We start from the raw sequence: 21066 nt of genomic DNA on the forward strand, positions 1-21066 counted from the left end.
TCATGAAGGTCCTGATCAGAGATATGAATGGAAAGTACTCCCTCAAGGGATGGCTAACAGCCCAACTTTGTGCCAAATTTATGTTGATAAAGCAATCCAGCCACTTAGAAATCAAAACCCTGAACTACAGATATTTCACTATATGGATGATGTGTTAATGGCACATAAAGATAAAAACACATTGCTAGAATGTTATGCCACGCTTACAAACTTATTAAAAAATTATAATCTAGAAATAGCAATAGATAAAGTACAATTAAATCTTCCAATTAATTATTTAGGAGTTCTATTATCCTCAACCATGGTCCGTCCACCAAAAATTCAAATACGAGTAGATCAACTCAAATCACTTAATGACTTTCAAAAGTTATTGGGAGATATAAATTGGATAAGGCCTTATCTAGGCATACCAACAGGAGAATTAGGACCTTTATTTGATATTTTAAAAGGTCCATCAGATCCAAATTCACCCCGCATGTTAACGCCTGAAGCTAGAAAGGCATTAAAAATCATTGAAACATATATGGAAAATATGCATTTGGATAGAATTGATATAAGTTTGCCTTTATTATTTATTGTATTACCGACAAAAAATATTCCTACAGGGGTATTTTGGCAAGAAGGTCCATTATTATGGATACATTTATCTTATTCTCCTAATACTATTCTTACTAGATATCCTGAGGCTGTAGGGCAATTAATACTCAAAGGAATAAAAGCAGCAAAAGGAGTGTTTGGGATTTCTCCCAATAAAATTATTACTCCATATACTATGGATCAAATTGATGAGTTAGCTAATGAGTTAAATACTTGGGCAATAATCATGTGTAAATCTAGTGTTGCATTTGATAATCACTTGCCATCTAATCCTTTGTTGTCCTTTTGGTCTAAGCATCCTGTAGTTTTTCCAAAAATGACAAGAAAAACCCCTATCATAAATGCTCCAAATATATTCACTGATGGGTCAAATAATGGTACAGCAGCAGTAGTTACTCCTGATCAAACTTTTACATTTTTAGTACCCAAACAATCAGCTCAAAAGGTAGAGCTCAATGCAGTATTGCAAGCTTTTATGATGTTCAAAGATTCTACATTTAATTTATTTTCTGATAGTCAGTATGTAGTTAATGCTATCGTATCTCTTGAAGATGCTGGTAGGATTTCTCCTTCCTCTACTGTTTTCTCTTTGTTCTCTGCTATACAAAGTCTAATCTGGGATAGAAAGGATCCATTCTTTATAGGACATATCAGAGCACATACAGGATTGCCTGGAGCCCTTAGTTTGGGTAATGAACTAGCAGATAAATCTACACATGACATACATATTTTCTCCACAATAGAAGAAGCTATAAATTTTCATAAAAGGTTCCATGTCAATGCTAATACTTTACAAAAACGTTTTAAAATAACTAAAGAACAAGCCAGACATATAATAAAACAATGTCAAAATTGTGTGACATTTTTGCCACAAGTTAATCTTGGAGTCAATCCTAGAGGACTGATACCTAACCATATTTGGCAGATGGACGTCACACACTTGCCAGAATTTGGAAAATTAAAATATTTACATGTTACAGTTGATACTTCTTCTGGATTTTTGATGGGCTCCCTTCATCCCGGAGAAAAAACTAAAGATGTTATAGCTCATTGCTTACAAAATTTTGCCACTGTGGGTGTTCCTAAACAATTAAAAACCGATAATGGTCCTGGTTACATCTCCAAGTCTTTTAAACAATTTTGCTCATCATTTGGCATTACTCATATAACAGGAATCCCATACAACCCACAGGGACAAGGCATAGTTGAAAGAGCTCATCAAACTATAAAAATGTACTTATTAAAGCAAAGGGAGGGAATTAGTAAGGGGTATATATCCCCCAAAGATAAACTTAAAATAACCCTTTTTACTCTAAACTTTCTAAATTTGGATTCATCAGGACTTAGTGCTGCGGAAAGACATATGTATCCGAAAAATGTACATAAGCCTAAGGTACTTTGGAAAGATATTCTAACAGGACAATGGAAAGGTCCGGACCCAGTAATAGTCTGGAGTCGGGGCTCCGTCTGTGTTTTTCCACAGGAGGAACAGCAACCAATTTGGATTCCAGAGAGATTAACTAAAACAATTTCTACAGAAAAAGAAGATGATTTGACTCAAATCCATAACAGCTGATATCCAGAGTTCCAGCCTGGCTATTCTTGCATCTGCGACAGTGATTTACCACGGTGCCTTTTTCAATATCTATTTTATTATTTGCATTTTTCCCACATCATAAAGTTCTATTTTATTTTATTTTATTTTACCTTATTTTTTAAGCTCATACAAACCTAGGTTAATGTTTTTCTGATCAGTTTTATTTTTTTGACTGTGTTTTATTTATTTATTTATTTTTTTTAACTGTAAAGTTTTTAAACATTGCAATGGAGATTTCACCTAGCTATAGCTACAAGGCCTTTATTTACTATTGTCTTATATGTTCTATGTTATGTATGCTGTTTTGTGTTGTATGTGTGTATGTCCATATTTCATTTATAAGGAGCGCTCATGTATATATAGATACAAGTATTCAAAAAAAAAAAAAAAAAATTTAGTCACGTGACTTATATGGTTTAATTTACTTTAGGTAAACAGCTGTTATTAAATTTTGTTTTTAAAGGTGGTTAACAGATATGTTTGTTTACTTTCACCTTTCCTTTTCATTATATTTCATAATTCTGTTCAGGATAATGTCTCTTTAGCAACATGGCCATAATTCCCATCTCCATCCCAGTGCCGGTGAAGACTAAGACCAAACTACAACTTTTATGATAGCTATCACTATAAACTATATAAATTGATACATCAATCAAAATAACTCAATAAGACTGCTCAATCAAGGACTTAATTTAATTTGGGAGGAAATGGACATATTGATAGACTCCTCCAATTTGAACTGCTCAATCAAGGACTTAATTTACCTTGGGAGGAAATGGACATATTGATAGACTCCTCCACTTTGAACTGCTTACACAACTTGTCTGGACTATGTATCACCTGTATGCATTGTGTTCTATTTGTTGATACAGCGAACTGGTAGTGCTAAATATCTTAGCCGATGTGTCACCAGTGTTTCCATAGGAGCCTTCAATTGGCTTGGTGTCGTGGCAATTCTGCGTCTTTCTCCCTTCTGCTAGTGATGGTCTAAATTTGGGGGCCAACAGAGGTGAGGCAAGAACCTCACCCCCCCACTGGCACCAAGGTTAAATTTGGGGGCCAACAGAGGTGAGGCAAGAACCTCACCCCCCCACTGGTGCATAGGCCTATTACACAGGTATGGCTATATACTGGACCGGTAGTCAGTGACGGGTATGATTCGGTTACAGTGGTATCAACCTAAGCCAGGAGACTGACGCAATAAGGTCAGTTTTCCCATGACGGGTAAGAACCATATGTGAATTGGACATACCTAACAGGCACGGTCCCTAGCCACATTTGCCTGTTGTTTATTTAAACAGTAGGGGGCAGATGTTAGGAGCCACAGCAAAAATATTGATACAGGCACCTTTGGATTTTATTGACTGCTAGCCAGCAATTCACATTCATATGGTAATTGGACTCATGCTGTCCAGCTGGGCCCAATTTCAGGACTCAGGTTACTCATGTCACTCTTGTAATGGGAGAGTTCCCATTGGTTGGAAAAGGATGGTAGGAGGGTGTTCCGGGGGAAGTGGAAACCCCCCGGCTCAGGTAGACACACACGTGGCGGACCCACCTGTTAGGGAACGCACACGGCCTCTCTCTAAATAAAACTTTGTCTCAGTTTGACTGGCTTGTGTTTTTGTGCCCAACCGGGTTGCAAGATTGCAAGCCCGCGTGCACTGACAGCTCAGCAGGGGATCGCTCAGCAGGGGTGCCGCAGGCAGTGCTCGGCAGCAGGAGCGGGACTCAGCCGGCCCGGGGCCGGGCAGTTTGCGGCAAGTCCACAGAGCTGCCTACCTGTGGTCTCCCAGGAGGCAGAGGGGAATCACTTTTTGGAGCCAGTCCCACACAATGGGGCCCCAGAGCCCTCCTGCAGGGCCACTAAACCTAAGGGGCCACTGCCCCAGGGGAAACTGCTTCTGACTGCTGCTACTACTTATCTGGATGCAACCAGGCAGCAACTTCCTAAGGTGTAAAAATCAGTTTTACCAACTTTTAATACCTTTATGAAGTAGTGAATTACTAGTTCCCTGAGCATTATTCTTTCCCCTTCCAAGTGATGCCTAGCCACCTGGAGTGACTAGGTTGTAATGGTTGTAATGCCTGACCCTGGGTTGCTGTAATGCCAGGCTATTCTCAGGAACAGGTTGGAGCCTGGTCTAATGTCCAGTGTACTGCAACACCCTCAAATTTTCATGATGCCCACCCCCAAGTTATCAATGGCCCAGGAACAGGGACTCCTCCTTGGGGCTGGTCTGCCAGGAAGCAAGAGAGCCCTCCAGGTACCCATTAAAGAGTCCTGTGCAGGGCAGGCACTTGACTTGCACAGCCTTCAAGTGTGTCCTCCCACTAATGGGCCCAAACAGGCTCCAGCCTTCCTGAACTACCCTCTGATATCCAGAAATTTATCTGGATTCTTCCTAAAAATTGCTTATAAGCTTGAAAGTCAGAGACGCTAATTTCTGACTGCCCAGAACCAGAGCTCCCTAATAGCACCAGTGAGGCAAGCAAGGATAGCAGGCAGTGGACAATGAGTGTTCAGTCACCTTACTACAGTACACATGGCCACTGGTTAACCTGGCCTTCTCAAAAGTTGCCTTTGTCTTCCCTACGAAATTTCCCATACCATACCCCCAAAGGGTACAGCCATGCCTCTACTTCTGACAACCGGTCCCCTTGTTTTCTCTTGTACCCCAACCTCAGGCCTGCCTAGGGGTAGGGGTTGGGCCACAGAGGCCTGTGCACACTTACCCTGCTCACAGGCCTCCATCCCACCCGGCTGAGTGGCCTGAGAGCACCAAAGGGCAGGAGGTAGTAGAGAACAGTCAAGGGCCAGGAGCGCAGTTTCAAAGCAGGTCTGGACATGCAGCTCAGCTGGCCTAGCCTCCTTCGCAGGGCCAGCTGGGGGAAGTGCAACCTGCAGGGCACATGTCCATGCAGAGTCAGAAGCTGGGGTCTCAGAGGGACCCAGGAACGACCCCCCCGCCTTGATCACTGCCTCTCCATGGAGCACCAGAGTCCAATAAGCACTGCAGTATCCCCTTGGGGACCTGGATACCACCGTATAACAGACATATTTCCCAGTCTTTCCCACCTGACAGCTAGCTGAGGACTAGGATTGGGAAGCTATAGGATGGAGGAGGGTTAGACCCAATTCCTGGGTATCTGAGAAGATTGAGTATCTGAAATTGGAAATGGCTCCAGAAAGAACCTTTGGGGCAAAAATGGGGAAGGGAGGTACAAGGCCTGCCTCATATTTGCCAGCTTCCCATGGCCAATAAGCATGGGACTCAGGCACAGCTCTGCCCACACAAGGACCAGAAGGACAGAGTTAATCAGCATAGCAGTGCATAGTGCTTTGACCTGGTCATCTAGGTGACTGTTCATGAGTCTTTTGCCCATTACAGGACCTGGGAAAAATCTCTTCATGGCTCCAGGCCTCTTGTTTCCTTATCTGGTAAATTGAAAGGACTGGGCCAGCCAAGATCTAAAGTTGTAGCTCCATCAGCCTGCATAGTCTTTCTCCAGCAGGTTAGGTTCTCCAAAACCCATATACAGCTTTATAGGGAGAACCTCACCCCAAGCTCTCAAGCCACCTTCCTACTAGAGCCACACACAAGATACAGGTTCCTCCTTTCAGCAAATCTGAGCTGGTACATACACACTCCCCAGTGTACCACCAGCACAAATTTGGCACAGGCTCAGCTTTGCAGGGGTTGCAGTGGCTGGAATGGGCTCTTCCACCAGAACCCTGATCTCCTTAGTTGCAACGAAGTCCCTTTGTCACATACCTAGGCCCCGGAAAATACTTCTGAGGCTGCAGTGTAGCTATCAGGAGACCACACTGCTACCCACTCAAAATAATCCCAGGCCTTGGTTTCCTCATCTGCAAAAGGACTGCATTCAATAGACAATCTAAGGTTGCCATCTCTGACTGTGTACTCTCCAAGAGAAGCTGCATTCTCTGTCACCCAGGTGCTAAGCAAACCAAGAACAAAGAGGTGTCTCAGCTGAGAATAAGAGCAGGACAAATGGAGACCTAAGCCAAGGGGAAGGCCCCTTAGTTCAATCAGAGATGATAGAAGGCAGGGCTCCAGTCTCTGCAGGCAACTGTATCCCCACAGCTCACCTGATGCCCTGCTTTCTCTCTCTCTCCCATTCCACTGTGGACAGTTTTTTCCATTATGCTTTTTAAAAGTCTAGGGAGGTAGAAGGGGCCAAGCAAAGACAAACAAATCACTGCTCTCCCACAGGGTTCCCCCGCCCTGCTCACTGCAGAAGAGCAGAGACCAATCCTGGAAGAGCTACAGGAAAGCCCCTTCTCTCAGGCATCTCTGAATAAAGACCAAGACACTAGTTCCAAAGCCAGGTGACTGATCCCCACCCCCACCCCACCCACCTCTGAGCTCTCCTTGCAACCCTAACCGCAGGTACCTGAAGCGAGCTCTCTTACTCAGTGCGCTCAGGCCCCCCTCGCTGGGTCCCTCCAGCTGTGGGGGCTGGCCCCGGGGCCCCCTGCTGCCACCTCCACTTCGGGGCCGTTGGACATGAACTCTGACCTTCCGGAGGTTGTGGCGGGGAACAGTGGGGTTAGGACGCGTTGGACAGCATCTCACCATTTCGCTGCTGCTCGGAGCTCTGGTCCTCGCCGCGCCTCTGACTGACACATCGTGGGCAGGCACAGGGAGGGCGGTGCAAGGCTCTCCGCGCTCGCTCGCTTGCTCGTTCACTCGCCTTTGTTTTTCCTCCTTCCTCCCCTTCCCCCCACGCCAGAGAATCTCCTGTGCTGTCACTGCTCCAGGGGCACTGCTGGCTGGTGGTGTAGCTTCGCCACTTGGTTCAGTCTCGGTGGCTCACAGAGCACAGGTTAGAGGGTCAGAGCTATTGCAAACAGACAAGCACTTGTCACACCTGCTCAGGCTTCTGCCCAGAGCAGAAGCCCCTGCACTCAGCCCACTCAGTCCCACAGGGTATGGCCACCTGTCTGGTCCCTCCTGCCTTGGGCTAAGCCAGTCTGCCCAGCTCACCCACTCCCTTAGCTCTGCCAGGAGGGCAGCATGTATGCAAGGCCCTGGGGCTTCATGCTCCAGTGAACCATGGCAGACAGGGGACCGGAGGCTGCCAGGGCTTCTAGGCCCCAAGAGTACAGGTGGGAATCTGAGCCCCGAGCTCAAGGCAGAGTCTCCTCCCTCACCAGGACCTGACCCATTTTTGATTCAGGTTACAAAGTAGCGTCTGAGGAGCAAGAGGATCAGGCAAGCAGACAAAGCACCATGGTAACAACCTAAGCGTGAGTCTGCTCTGGCTATCTCCTCACCCTTCTTAGTCTCAGAGCCCCCATACCTGGCTGTGACCCTATCCAAGCCTCCTCAAAAACTGTGTACCTGGGTGGGCTTCAGGGAAAACCAACCTGGGGCTGGAAAGTGGCCAGGACTGAAGCCCATACCACTCTGCTTTTTCCATCTTTGCTTCAGAAAAGCACTTTGGCCAGGCCCCTCCCTGACTATCTGCAGGACATACCTCACCTGAGAAAACCCTTCCCACTACACAGATAACAGGACTAGAAGAACAAACATTCCACAGCTGTTGCCATCTCAGCTCAGGGCAATCAAGGTGCTCAAAGTCCCAGGGAGGTAGTCCGAGGTGGGCTGACATGGGCTGACATGGGCTGACTGGGAACCCACATCTTTTCAGCTCCAGTCTCAACCACAGCCCTGGAAGGAAACAGGCTCCTGTCACCATCTTTGAATGGAAGAATGCAGGCCTCAAGAGCTCCTGCCTAAAGCAGAGAATAGACCCAAGCAAGGGCCAGCTGGCATGGCCAACACACTGTAACACTTAAAGAGGAAAGGCCCCAACTCAGGTGTCACCCTATCCACACAAGGATGAACATGTGCTGCCCTAACAAACCCACCTCAGCCAGACACATAAAAATTCCATCCCTGACACCTGCCCACAAAAGCCTCTGGTAAGCTAGTGTCCTCTGGGAGGTGGAACAACAAGGCAACTAAGGTCTGGACATAGAATGGGTTTCTCCTCCTGATAAAACAAATGGCGAGGCCTGGTCCAATCTCACCCCCTCTCCAAAGGTGCCTTTCTCTCCCAGACCCACTCTTGAGTGGGAAGGACAGCTTACTGTAGGCTGGGCCAGGCCTCACCCAGCAAACAGTGTACCTGAGCCTCCTCCTTGGAGAGATGCTAGCACCAGATCAACACAAACCTGGGAGCCCCATCTTGTCCTAAGCACCAGGCCCAGGGTTCCATGGACATCCTGTTTCTGTCTCAGGCTCATGTGAGCCTCCCAATAACATTCCCATCCACAATGGTAAAGTCACTTCAACTATTCTGCCATGGAACTGGGCACACAAGTATCCTCCCTGGCCCACAGGCTTCAAACTGGACAGGGAAACAGGCCCAAGGAGAGGATGGGCAGTTGGCATGAGACTGGTACCTAGATCTACAGAGGTGGCTCTTTCCCTGCTCTATAAAGTACAGACTAGGAGCAGAGGAGCTGAGCACACCCAGGATTCATGGGGAGGCAAGTGTAATCTTGTGGGATGGGAGAAAAGGAGAAGACCCAGAAGTCTCAGCCTCCTGCCAAGTTTTCCCTCACTGACCTATCATATGGTATCCTAACCATGACAGCACAGAATGTGTCAGAAAGGCACAAGCATGAAAATTAAACCTGGTCAAAGTCCACAAGTTCTGACTCCTGTGGGAACCTTCCATTTCATTCTCTACAGCTCTGGAGGACCAGTCAGGCCTTCCTTCCAGGATACTTTAGACTGGAGACCTACAAAGCCAGGAGTCTGGTCAGGCTGGATGGCACACTGAAGTGGGGCAGGCCCAGGTTCCTCTTGCTACAGAGGAGGAAGCTCAAGGAGAACAGCATGAGGAGAGACATTCTTCCCTGTAGGGACTCTAAAAGCTGCCTTAGAATCCAGACACCAAATCTGCACTGGCCCACCACCAGGGAAGGGACAGGCAGAAGGTCCTTATCTTTATCACTATTCTACTTCTTCTTCTAAAATGGTACACTCAGACCAGGGTATTAGAGTTCCTTCATCTGAAAGTTCCCAAAGGGAGCAGAATAAACTTATTTGTCCCCCAACAAACAGGTACTGTCTTTCCAAATTATTACTGCCTTCCCACTTCCCAAAGCAGAGCAACTTTTTGGCCAGCAGTGTTTCCAGCTCCCCATTTAAGAGTCCCACTTGCCCTCTACCTGGAACAACCTTTGGGCCCCAAGCCAGAGATTTCACCCTCCCTGGCCCCTGAGTGCTCAGACCCTAGATGAGGAACTGCGCAAGGAAGGAGCCCTGAGATAGGGAAGTGCTGACACCTTCCCTCCCTTTTGAGAGTCAAGCACTTTTCTGTGGAGGTGAGTTTCTGACTGTGATGAGTGGAACTTTTAAAGGTATTATATGGCCTAAAGGCCAGTCACCTAGAATGTGAGAACTCAGAGGGCTTTGTGGTAGGCCACAATCTGGTCAGTGTAATCCTGCCTGCCCCCTGCCCCCAAATTCACCCCAAGAGCTGCAGAAAGCAGGACAAGTCACAAGTGCTCTCTGGGTCTCAGTTTCTTCATCTCAGAAATGGGAAGGAAAGTATCTTTCACCTACTTCCCTTGAGATTCACAGCACAGCTGCAACCATGGACTAGAACAACTGCTCAGAAGCCCTCACTCCTACCCTTGTTCCCAGGCTTCTTGATAGTTCGACTGTAGCTCCTGAAAGGCAAATCTGCACTCTAGGAGGTCAAACGTTGATAAAGGGCAAGCAGGGGCTTAGAGCAGTTCAGAAAGGGAAGCCCAAAAGGGATAGGAAGCATGATTAATACAACCATGTGGGAGTAGGTGGAGGACATACTATCCTGAGGGCATATACCTGAGCAGCACTATCACCTCACTGCCTCCCCACTCCCTAGTGGAATGGAACATTCCAACCGAAGCTGGCTGAATGGCCTAGGCCAGTTATCAGTTACTGTGGGCATGGATGGGAGAGTATAGGCATTATGTGGAAATGTGCACATGTGTGAACCTGGGTGATTTAGGTGTGCACAGCTGTTCCTGACCTGGTTAGCTCAGACCTTGGTGGATTCCAATTTGAAGCCTGGGTTGGAAGGGCAGGCAGTGAGGGGAATGGGAATGCCAGTCAACCACCTTCCCAAAGCTCTCCCTGACCACATGGGGCTTTGCAGCTTCAGCCTTCTGGCCAGAGACATCCTGAGAACTGGCTCCTGCTCCCTGGTGGAAATCTCCCTGGGGCTAGGGTCATTCCTTCCTAAAGCCTCAGGACAAACCTCCAGTGCTCCAAATGACCTATCTACCATATATCTACCCATCTACTTTCTGTACACTCCCTTACTCTGGAGGCCTGGTACCACTTCTTCCCCAGTTCATCTGGCAGTTGTGTCCAGTGAGGTAGCCACGCCCTCCTCCCTCACATTTCAGGGCTAGATGTGGACAGAACTTCACAAGCATAGGGGATGGGAAAATGTATTCTCCCTTGACAAAAGGGTGAGACATTTTGGAAAGCCAAGAGCAAGAGAAGAGGGGGCAAACAGAGGGGCCCAGAGGCACCTGTTATAAGTGTCAGTGGCCCAGGGGGATCAAGGAAGGGGAAGGAGTAGAAGTGGGATCTTCTTTAATTTCCCAAAGAAAAGAAACACCTAAGGAACCTGTAAGGAAAAAGGCTCTGAAAAAAGGCAACACAACACCCTCTCTCTAGCCCTTGGATGGTGACACAGTGACAAGCCTCAACACCTATGGGCCTTTCTGAGGAACAGGGCAGCTTCCCTCTTCCTCAGGTACCCAGTGCCCCAGCCCTAGGAGGCAGAACTGAGGAAATATGCTAGGGCACCAGGCACTGGAAAACAGTTCCCAGCATTTCCCTTACTACCCACCCTGCAGCTACAGGCAGGAGATAACACAGGATGTGGAGGAAGTGAGCTCATGCAGCCTGGGCCCCGTGACCTGCCTGGGGGACAGGAAAGGCCACAACTTGATCAAGACTATCTGGACGGGGTCCTCAGGCCTACGGGGCCCCATCTTTCACAGCAACTAGAGCCAACTGGCAGCCCCGAAAGTGCTAGAAGGGCACTCCCACCCCGGGTAGGAAGCAGTCATCAGAGTTAGTCAGGACAGGGTAGGAAAATTCCCTGAGACACTGCTCACTGCTGCCAGTCACTTATGGCTTCCAGGGCTGGTCACCTGCAGTCACCTGTAGCTCCTGTGGGCTCACCGGCAGGTGGGCAATGCTCCGGCATCCAGGCTCTGGCCTCTGACTGGCTCCAGCTCCACTCAGAAGCCTCACGGCGGGCGGGGCTCAAGTTCCAGCTACTTGGCCTGTCAGGGGGCGGGCACAAGAGGAGTGACACCAGACACTGTTAAAGCGTCACTCCCTCCAAGTTTCAGCCAGGGCCCAAGGAGTTCTATGGGCCCCTTTAAGAGGAGGAGCTGCAACCTGGGGAGAAGGGGAAGAGGCGGGCAGGAGGCACAGCCCTGCTGAGTCCGGTCAGTCATTGTCTAGTCAGTCATCACTCCCTCTCACGCTCCCTCTCACGTTGGCCTAAGAGGGTGGGACTGGGATGGTGGCCCCAGAGGATAACTCCTAGCCCCAGAAGACTCTGTCCTAAGCCTACGGTTGGCCTCCTAACGTGCTGCTTCCCTTACCACTTATCTCACAACCTCGCTAGGCAGAGATCCTACATACTGACCTCATGGAGGATCAGCTTTTTCACTTGACTGACCAGAAAGCCACTTCCAGCCACCCTTTCTAACCCTGGAAGTTCCGCAGAAAATGTAAAAGTCCATTTCTTCCCACATCTGATCCTGAAGATCCACAGCTGTCCCTACTTCTCCTCTAGTCCTTCAGGCCTGCACACCCCTGCTGGACAAAACACCCAGATCCAAAAAGGGATAGAGATGTCTGAGAAAGGTCCACCCACTGGCAGCTCAGAAGACCCACAGGGCTTTTCCCTGGTGGGATGTATATCTGTGGGATGTTGTTCATCTACCCCAATGGATCTGAGGACCCTAGTGTGCAGAGCACAGTGTCAGCAGACCAACTACCCCCATATCCACAGGACACCCAGCATGAACTTAGCTGACACAAGATGGAATGAACCAGCTTAAAAATTTTTAGGGGATGGGAAAGTCTGTGGAGATCACCATTCAACCACACTAGTCTCATTTGTGTCTGTGCAGCTATCTCAATAATGGCTAGATGGCCTGACAGGACTCGGTATTTTCACTGTGGGCTACAACGCCAGCCCCTTTTGACCACTGAGAATTTCATTTCTAAAACAACTAAGGTGCACAACAAGGTGAGAACACCTACAGGGTTTGTGGAGAGACGGGATGGATGGGACAAGGGTGCCTGGAACAGGACACAATGACAGTGTACAGACATAACTCCACCTATCTGTCCTCCTCACCTAGATTCAACCTGACCAAGTCCTGCATAAGCTACAGACCTGGGCTACAGCAGAAGTAGGAAAGACATGCAGGGGGTCAAACTCAGAAGGACCTCCTTAATATTCTGCATCTACAAAGCAACAATAGGAATTGGGAGGCAGGGTGAGCATAACACAGTTCTAGCCCTAAGGAGCTTGAGGTTTTGGTATAGAGCTGGTAAATACCTTACACACAGGCTGTCTCTCCTGTTTCCCTGGCCTGTGCCCACAGCAGATTCCACTATATAATACCAACATTTTCTGAGACCCAGGGCCCTTCTCACCTCTGAGCTCCAGGCAAATATCATATGAAATGGGATAAAAAGGAATTAGGCACAGAAAGATACTGACAGGATCCAAGCACAACCAAATTCCAGGACTGGAAAGATCCTACAAGACCATTCTGACTCCCCAAATCCTCTAGTACTTGCAGGCCAGAAAGCTCAGGTTCCCTATGTACAAAATGGAACCAAGCCCAAGTCAGACAAGGAAAAGGTCTGTGGATTGAAACCTCTGAGCATGACTGACACTCTTTGTGCTGAGCAGTCTCTCCCCTGTAGAAAAGCCAACTGGGATGTACTGTATCCATGAGTGTACCTTTTCAACCAGTCTATGCCTCTAAGATATTTAGAAAACCAATAAGCCAACCTACCAAGCTGCTCAGAGATCAGCCCTCCCCATTTTCCAACTAGACCCCCACCACCTATCTTTTCAGTAGGGAAATAACGTATGGATTTCAAACAATAGATAACAATTGAATTTCTGGGGGCAAAAAAACACAAAAATTCCCTGGCAAGTTTACTTTCCCATACCTTGAAGGTCCTTGAGACCACTGAGTCCCTAATTTCCACTCTTTCCACCCTCTTGGACTCTTCTAAGCATGACTGCCATCTAGCGCCACTGGAGGGCTTTGCAAACTCCAGGGCCATTTGGTTGCCAGCACATGCAAATGAAAGGCAGGGTTGAGGGGCTGGGGTTGTAGCTCAGTGGTAAGAGCACTCACCTAGCATGTGCGAGGCCCTGGGTTCGATCCTCAGCACCACATAAAAATAAGTAAATAAAATAAAGGCACTGTGTCCAACTACACCTAAAAAATAAATATTTAAAAAAAAAAAAAAAAGAAAGGTGGGTTGAGGGGTAGGGGGTGATACTCTCTGCTAGGCCCCTGCTAGATTAATTTTTGTACTCATTGCCCTGTGCCAGGGGCTAAAGGTGGCTGAGGGACTGGCAGGTGCTCTCAGCTAATTCTCATTCCTTGGGTACCAGGAGAGGCCCTCCCAGGAACACTAGTGATGGTATCTGAGGCTAGAACAAGGAGCCACAGGAAGGTAGGTCATCAGTCTCCCAGATTCCAGGTAGGAGCCCAGACAAGAATAAATATTATCCCGGTCCTTCACAATGCTCTTCCAGTTTCCTGGCAGCCCCACTAGACTGTACAACATCTAGGATGTCTCCTGGCCTATACAAAACCCCTCCAGCAGTTCCTTGAGGGCCCATTCAGGGGGCCTTCGGGGGGATAAAGAAAAAGTGATTTTAGGCTGAGCAAGCCTAGTAGAAAGCTTTCCATAGCACCACTTGACTGGGGGTTGACTATCTGCCCATTTAAATGTGTATGTTTTCTCAACACTTATCAGGTATGAAGTAAAATGGACCTATAAAATCTCTACTCTCTGCCTATGCAGGACTAGGTATTTACAAACATATTCTCATTTAACAACTGTATGCAGGAGTTAATAGCAGCTTTTTTTAAAAGCAGATGAGAATAATAAAGCTATAATATTTATATAAAATTTAACATGTGCAGAACGTGTCCAATATTGTTCATGGTCACATACACCATGGAACAGAGGAGTATTCTGTGCTCAAGCCAATAGGGATCCAGGTGGGGGACTGGAAGGAGAACTGGATTTCAAAAATAGTTAACAAATGAATTTCTGGGGGGAAAAAAAAAACACAAAAATTCCCTGGCAAGTTTACTTTCCCACACCTTGAATGTCCTTGAGACCTTCAAGGCACTTCCCAGCATCTTATCTTACTACTTAAGATGGATGGCTGATCTGTCTTTACTCCTTTTCATTAACTAAACTAAAATACTGCAGCATACTTTCTTTTCTTTTCTTTTTTTTTTTTTTTTTTGAGGTACTGGGGATTAAATCCAGGGTCATGTGCAGCAATTATTCTATCACTGAAATTTTATTGCTAGCCCCTCTTTTTATTTTATTTTGAGACAAGGTCTCACTAAATTGCCAAAGCTGACTTCAAACTTGCCATATTCCTGCCTTAGCCTCATGAGTAGCTAGGATTATAGGCACCCAGGCATACCCTTTTTTATTATTCTAAACTGAGGCTAGAAATAAGGAAGTAGGTCTAATGCATGAGTAAGTGTTGTCAGTCAGCCAAGTTATTTGCTGACTGAGGCTTGTCATCTACATAGCTGCTTTCCCAGTGCCTAGGACTTCCCCATAAAACCCTACAACCATGCCAAAAAAATGAACAACTAAAATTTTTGCCTCGTTTGCACACTCAGATGCATGTTAAAAGTATTTAGCAGTGAGGTTCATGTCTACAATGTACTTTACTTTTTCAGAAAGTCTGTTATGTACTTTCAGAAACTTCAGAGAAAAATCAAATATATACATATGGAGATAAACTAATAAAACATTTACAACTGTTCAATCGAGGTGGTTACATATGCAGGTAACTTATTCTCTCAACTTTTCTACTCCATTTAAAAGTGTTTATAATTTTAAAAGATGAAAGACTTTGTTTAAACCACAGAAAAAAAGTCTAAATTACATATCAGAAAACCCAAGACCACAATGTGTACATGGGAATTCTCCTGATCTGAGGGGAGGCAGGACACTTGGGACCTGTTCTCAATGTACCCCACAGTACCACTGTGGTTGCCATAAGTACAAGAACTTAGGACTAAACTATAAACTGTTCATTTACTAGCCACTCAACCCAGATTCATTAAGCCCTGAATGCCCAACCCCTCATGGCTGAAAGGAGAGGTCAGTTGCCAATTGGGGCTGGCTTTGCAAATGAAGTACCTCACATCTTTCTTAAGTCATCTCCAGGGCCAGCAAGGCTTGGAGATTGTAAAGACCCATGGAACTGGGATGTGACTTCTATCTGGTGGCAGAGAGCATTCTCACTCTTTTCTTCTCCAAAGTCCCCTCACCCCATTCCCATCAGCCCAGCTTTCCCACCACAGGTGCTTCTGTTCTTTGATCAAGTAGTCACTGAAGAAGGATGTCTCCCAACTCTGAAATGGGATCAAAGGGAGTTTGTCACCAGATTTTATCCTGTGTAGAACTCAGGTCACCTAGAGGTTAACAGGAAATCCCAGGACTCACCACATTGCACTGCTGTGCACCCAACCAACACACCTGACACATAATGTTACATAAGAACTCCAAACCTTATACCCTTCTAATTAAAAAAACACTTAGGAAGTTTTTCTGTTTACCCTTTTTAAGGCAGCACATAATTGCCACTGAACATTTCTCATGGACTCTAAACTTTCATTTTTTGTTTTTGGAATGGGGTCTCCCTATGTTACGTCAGATTGGCCTGAACTCCAGAGCCCAAATGATCCACCTGCTTCAGCCTAGAACTACAGATGCAGACACCAAGCCCTAAACCGCTAACAGTCATGTCTTAATATAACCCTGGTCTCAGGACACTCTAAATGGGCCCCTCCTTTGTACTTTATCTGCAGAAACCCATGGGAGTGATAGCCTGAGCGCCTCATTCAAGTGCTTAAATTCAGGCTCACAGCATTTGCTACTTTATTCCTGTGATGACCATGGCCACAACTGGTGACAGAAGAACCTGAGAATTCCCCCACCCCCCATTTTATAGAGCAAAGAAGAAACACACACACAAATCATCTTTATGGTAAAAGCACAATTCTCTTTTCCATTTTGATTATTATTCAGTCTAATGTAAAGTTTTCAATCAAGATTTTTGAGGGATAAAGTGTCCCTTTCCCCTTATCCAACACTTGCCATCTTTAATCCAGTGAAAAGTCTTCATTCCCTACAAGTTACAAGATCTGGCTCAAATTTCTGTCTCAGAGTATTTGTGAAAATAACACATAGACTGAATGGCAAGGAAGGAAGAATTCACAATCTTCTAGAAACAAGGCTTTCAGCCCCATTCAGACCAAGAGGCCACCCTGCCTTTACAGAAGGAGATGCAAGCTGGGCAAGGTCTGTGCCTGCAGCCAGGCTCCTCTGTCTTCCAAACTGGTAATATAGGAGAGTCTGCTCTGTGACTACCCAGGCAGAGATGTATTTCAGAAATGCAGTCCCTTGCCTCCGGCCTGCCAGCACCCAAGGATTAAGAGTCCTCCCTTAAGGAGCTGGGGATATAAAGGGGAAATATTGGGGAATATAGTTGATGAAATTATTTCATTATATTGTCTATATGTTTGAATATGTGACAACAAATTCCATTATGTGCAACTATAATGTACCAATTTAAAATGTGGGGGGAAAAATGAGGGGCTGGGATGTAGCTTAATGGTAAAGTACCCCGGGTTCAATTCCTAATAGTAAATAATAATTTGGGGGCGAGGGGCATCCTTGCCTGACACTGAGGTTCACAGGGCAGAGGCAACACAAAGTAACTCAGGGCTGCCTCTGACTAGGCACAGCTCAGGCCCAAAGAATGTAGGGTGGGTTCAAAGAATCCCTCACCTGCTGGAAAGTCTGGATGGCCACTCCTACTGCCAAGTCTCTGCCCCATGGAAAACTCATCTTTGCCCCATATAATTGCATGAAGTAGGGGAAGTGTCCAACAAATGCCATGAGGCACTGGAAGCAAAGGGTGGAGACAGACAGGGAAAGTAGAAAAATGCCCACTGGCTAGCTATGAAGACCATGGCTAGGAAATGATAAAGCTGCCCCAAGAGATGCAGGGAAGCCCTGCATGCTCCCTCACTCCCCACCACAGGTATCTGCCCTATCCTTTCTCAGAATCCAGTTCAGGTCCCGACTACCAGAATGTAAACAAGAACCAAACCCATAGGTAAGTTGGATATTTCAGTTATATATTTTGTAACCAAAAGCAGGGGCACAGCTAGGTGTGGTGGTGCACAACTGGAATCCCAGTGGCTCCCGCGTGAGGCAGGAGGATCACAAGTTCAAAGCTAGCCCAAACAACTTATTAAGAAGATGTCTCAGGGCTGGGGTTGTGTGTGAATCAATAACAGAGTGCTTGCCTAGAACATGAGGCACTGGGTTCGCTCCTCAGCACCACATAAAAATAAATAAATAAAAGGTTAAAAAAAAGTATGCTTTAAAAAAAAGATGTCTCAAAATAAAAAAATTAAAAAAGAGCTGGGACTATGGCTCAGTGGTTCAGCACTTCTGGGTTTAATTCCCAGTACCAAAAACAAAACAAAACAAAACAAAAAAAAAACAAATTGGGCTATAATCTTAAAAAAAAAAAGTAAAACAAATTTGTCAACTTGAGAAAAAGAGGCAACAGGTAATATTCCATTTAGTTGCTAGATATTTTCATGACTTTGGGGGACAAAGGTATAGTATATCTGAAATCACAACTACCACATAAATGTAGAACACAGCCTGCTGCAAGCACACCTGTGCCAATGGCCCTCCTACCTGAGCCAAGGGCCAAAAGGCAGTCAATCCTGTGTAACCCAAAGGAACTTGTTTACTTCAGTAATGAATCCAGGATAGTTTCAGGGCATCATGAATTCCTGCAAAGAAACTCCTGGAAGAATCTCCTCTATACAACTTCTCAGTAGTCCTTGAAGTCCTCTCTCAAGAGGTTCCTCAATGCCCTTCAGAAAATCACCTCTGCCCACTGATGGATGCTACCAGGCTAAGTCAAAGACTGAACTAGAAGGAACTAAAAGGAACACGCTGACTGCTATAATGTAAATAACTGACCCCCTAAGGTCCATGTGGTAAATTAGGTTTAGTCCCAAGTATAATGCTACGGGGAAATGATGAAGCCTTCAAGATGTGGGGACTAGTGGGAGGTCTTTACGTCCTTAGGGACATGCCCCTTAAGGGATATAGCGGGAACCCAGGCCCTTTTCTCTTCCTTTTACTCCATGACCATGAGGTGAGCCAAGTGCTCTGCCAAGTGCTCTCAGCTATTGCCACCTGGCACCACATCAGAGGCCACAAAGCAATGGATTCAACTGACCATAAAATGGAACTTTTAAAACTATGAGCCAAAATAAACCTTTTCTCTTATAAATTTTCTCAGGCATTTGCCACAGTGATGGAAAGCTGACTAACACACTGAGAAGATCAAGGAGCAACTTCTAAGCATGATTTCATCTAGTCACATGAATTTGTAAAAAACAAAAACAAAAACCTTGGTTTAAAAAGCATTTATTTAAGTTTCATCTAAACTAATGATTCTTAACTGGGATATACATGAGTTTGAGGGATCTGAGGCCCCTAAAATTATAAGCCAAATTTTCTTCGGGCACTTTTTTTTTTTTTTTGGAAGGAAGAGAGTCCACAATTTTTGTCCAACTCTTAAAGAGATGCTCAAAACTCCAAAAGCTAAAAATTATGGATCTAAAGCATTAACTAAAATAAAGCTCAAAATGACTTTAATATTCAAAGATATCTAAGGGGAAAAAAGACTATAATATAAATCAGATATATGGGCAAAAATTTACAAATGACACTTCGTAAATGAGCCAATATAAACAGAATAAACATGTAAAAATGTTTAAGTGGAATTCATATTTAAAGACAAGCAAAACAGGAACTGTATGAAGGAACTAGACCCTTAATGCTCTCCATTTCCTACACAGCTTTCAATAATTAGCTACTCCACTCTTCCACCTACTCAAGCTTGAATCATTTTCCATTTCTCTCCTTCTCTCTCCATCCAATCCATCAATGCAAACTGTTGGCTCTCCACTCAAGGTGTTTCTTCCCTGAAAGCTTCAATAAGTAGCATCATCCGTACCTCAGCCTGGGGAATCTGTGCCCTTTACCTGTTTTAAGTTTTCCTCAAGGCATTTCAACCATTTGACGTACCTATGAGTCTGTTTCTTGTGTCTCACCCACTAATAAGAAAAGCACTGATTCTGTTTATGAGTGGATCCCCAACATCTCAACAGGGTCTGATACATGGAAGGAACTCAAAGATGTGGTAAATGAACAAGCAAATTCAAGAAAGGAAATCATGCTCATCTATGACAACTTGTGTTTTGCAAATATCCAGTATGGTTCACATAGTATAAAACAATACCAACTACACAGACATTATTACGATTATTATTATTTTTAGTACCAGGAATCAGACCACTGAGCCATATCCTCAGGCCTTTTATTTAGAGGCAGGGTCTCGGCTAAGTTGCTGAGGCTGGCTTTGAATTCGTGATCCTCCTGCCTCCGCTTCCTAAACTGCTGGGATTATAGGCGTGCACTGGTTATCATCCAGACCAGCATCATTACTTTAGCAGCCAAATGCATGCTGAAAACTATAAAAAAGTGTCATGGGACAATTCTGTACCTAGGCACTCTCCATGAAGAAAAGGTCTTATGTACAAAGAAGTGCTCTGCAACATTATTCATCGTGGAAAAATGCACCAGTACAACAGAACTGACTTGTGATGGTAGAACCACTTTAAAGTATTATAAATACAGACCAATTACAGTGATGCAGGCCTATTATCCCAGCAACCCAGAAGACTAAGGCAGGAGGCCTGCAAGTTCAAGGTAAGCCATGGCAACTTTGTGAGATCTTGTCCTAAAATCAAAAATATAAAGAGCTGGGGATGTGACTTACTGGTAGCGCATCCTGGGTTCAATCCCCAGTAAGGCTAAAAACAATATATATATTACACACACACACACACACACACACACACACACACACACACACACACACACACAAGTTATGCAGTATGGTAAAATAATCCTATAGTGCAACATGTATACAGAAAAAAAGGCAAGATTTAAAAATAGCTGTATCCATTTAAAATTAAAGACAAAGACAGGAAATTAACACATGAAAAATAAAATTCATGATTAACTAATCACAGAAGAGGTGGGAATCATAAAACTGTCCTCTCTGTTAGGAGCCACAGCAAAAATATTGATATAGGCACCTTTGGATTTAATGACTGCCAGCCAGCAATTCACATTCATATGGTAATTGGACTCATGCTGTTTAGCTGGGCCCATTTCAGGACTCAGGTTACTCATGTCACTCTTGTAATGGGAGAGTTCCCATTGGCTGGAAAAGGATGGTAGGAGGGTGTTCCGGGGGAAGTGGAAGCCCCCCCGGCTCAGGTAGAACACACACGTGGGGGACCCACCTGTTAGGGGACGCACACGGCCTCTCTCTAAATAAAACTTTGTCTCAGTTTGACTGGCTTGTGTTTTTGTGCCCAACCGGGTTGCAAGATTGCAAGCCCGCGTGCA

General features: G+C 45.6%; 1 protein-coding gene across 5 annotated transcripts in view; it reads right to left on the reverse strand.

Moving 5' to 3' along the window:
• The window catches only part of Pisd (phosphatidylserine decarboxylase), a 114911-nt gene that overhangs the window by 63931 nt on the left and 29914 nt on the right, over nucleotides 1-21066 (reverse strand). The window contains exons 2-4 of one of the 5 annotated variants that reach the window (XM_077796036.1): nucleotides 11401-11525; nucleotides 6796-7060; nucleotides 4931-5096 (exon numbers count right to left, since the gene is read on the reverse strand). The exons of 3 other annotated variants lie outside the window; for them this stretch is intronic. In XM_077796036.1, the coding sequence (XP_077652162.1) occupies nucleotides 4931-5096; nucleotides 6796-6848 (219 nt within the window). In that variant the 5' untranslated portion in view covers nucleotides 6849-7060; nucleotides 11401-11525. The remainder of the gene's footprint in view (nucleotides 1-4930; nucleotides 5097-6795; nucleotides 7061-11400; nucleotides 11526-21066) is intronic. One more of the 5 variants, XM_077796037.1, reaches the window with a different exon arrangement.

This window comes from Urocitellus parryii, chromosome 3, assembly GCF_045843805.1.
Source record: "Urocitellus parryii isolate mUroPar1 chromosome 3, mUroPar1.hap1, whole genome shotgun sequence".
Classification (NCBI taxonomy): Eukaryota; Metazoa; Chordata; class Mammalia; order Rodentia; family Sciuridae; genus Urocitellus; species Urocitellus parryii.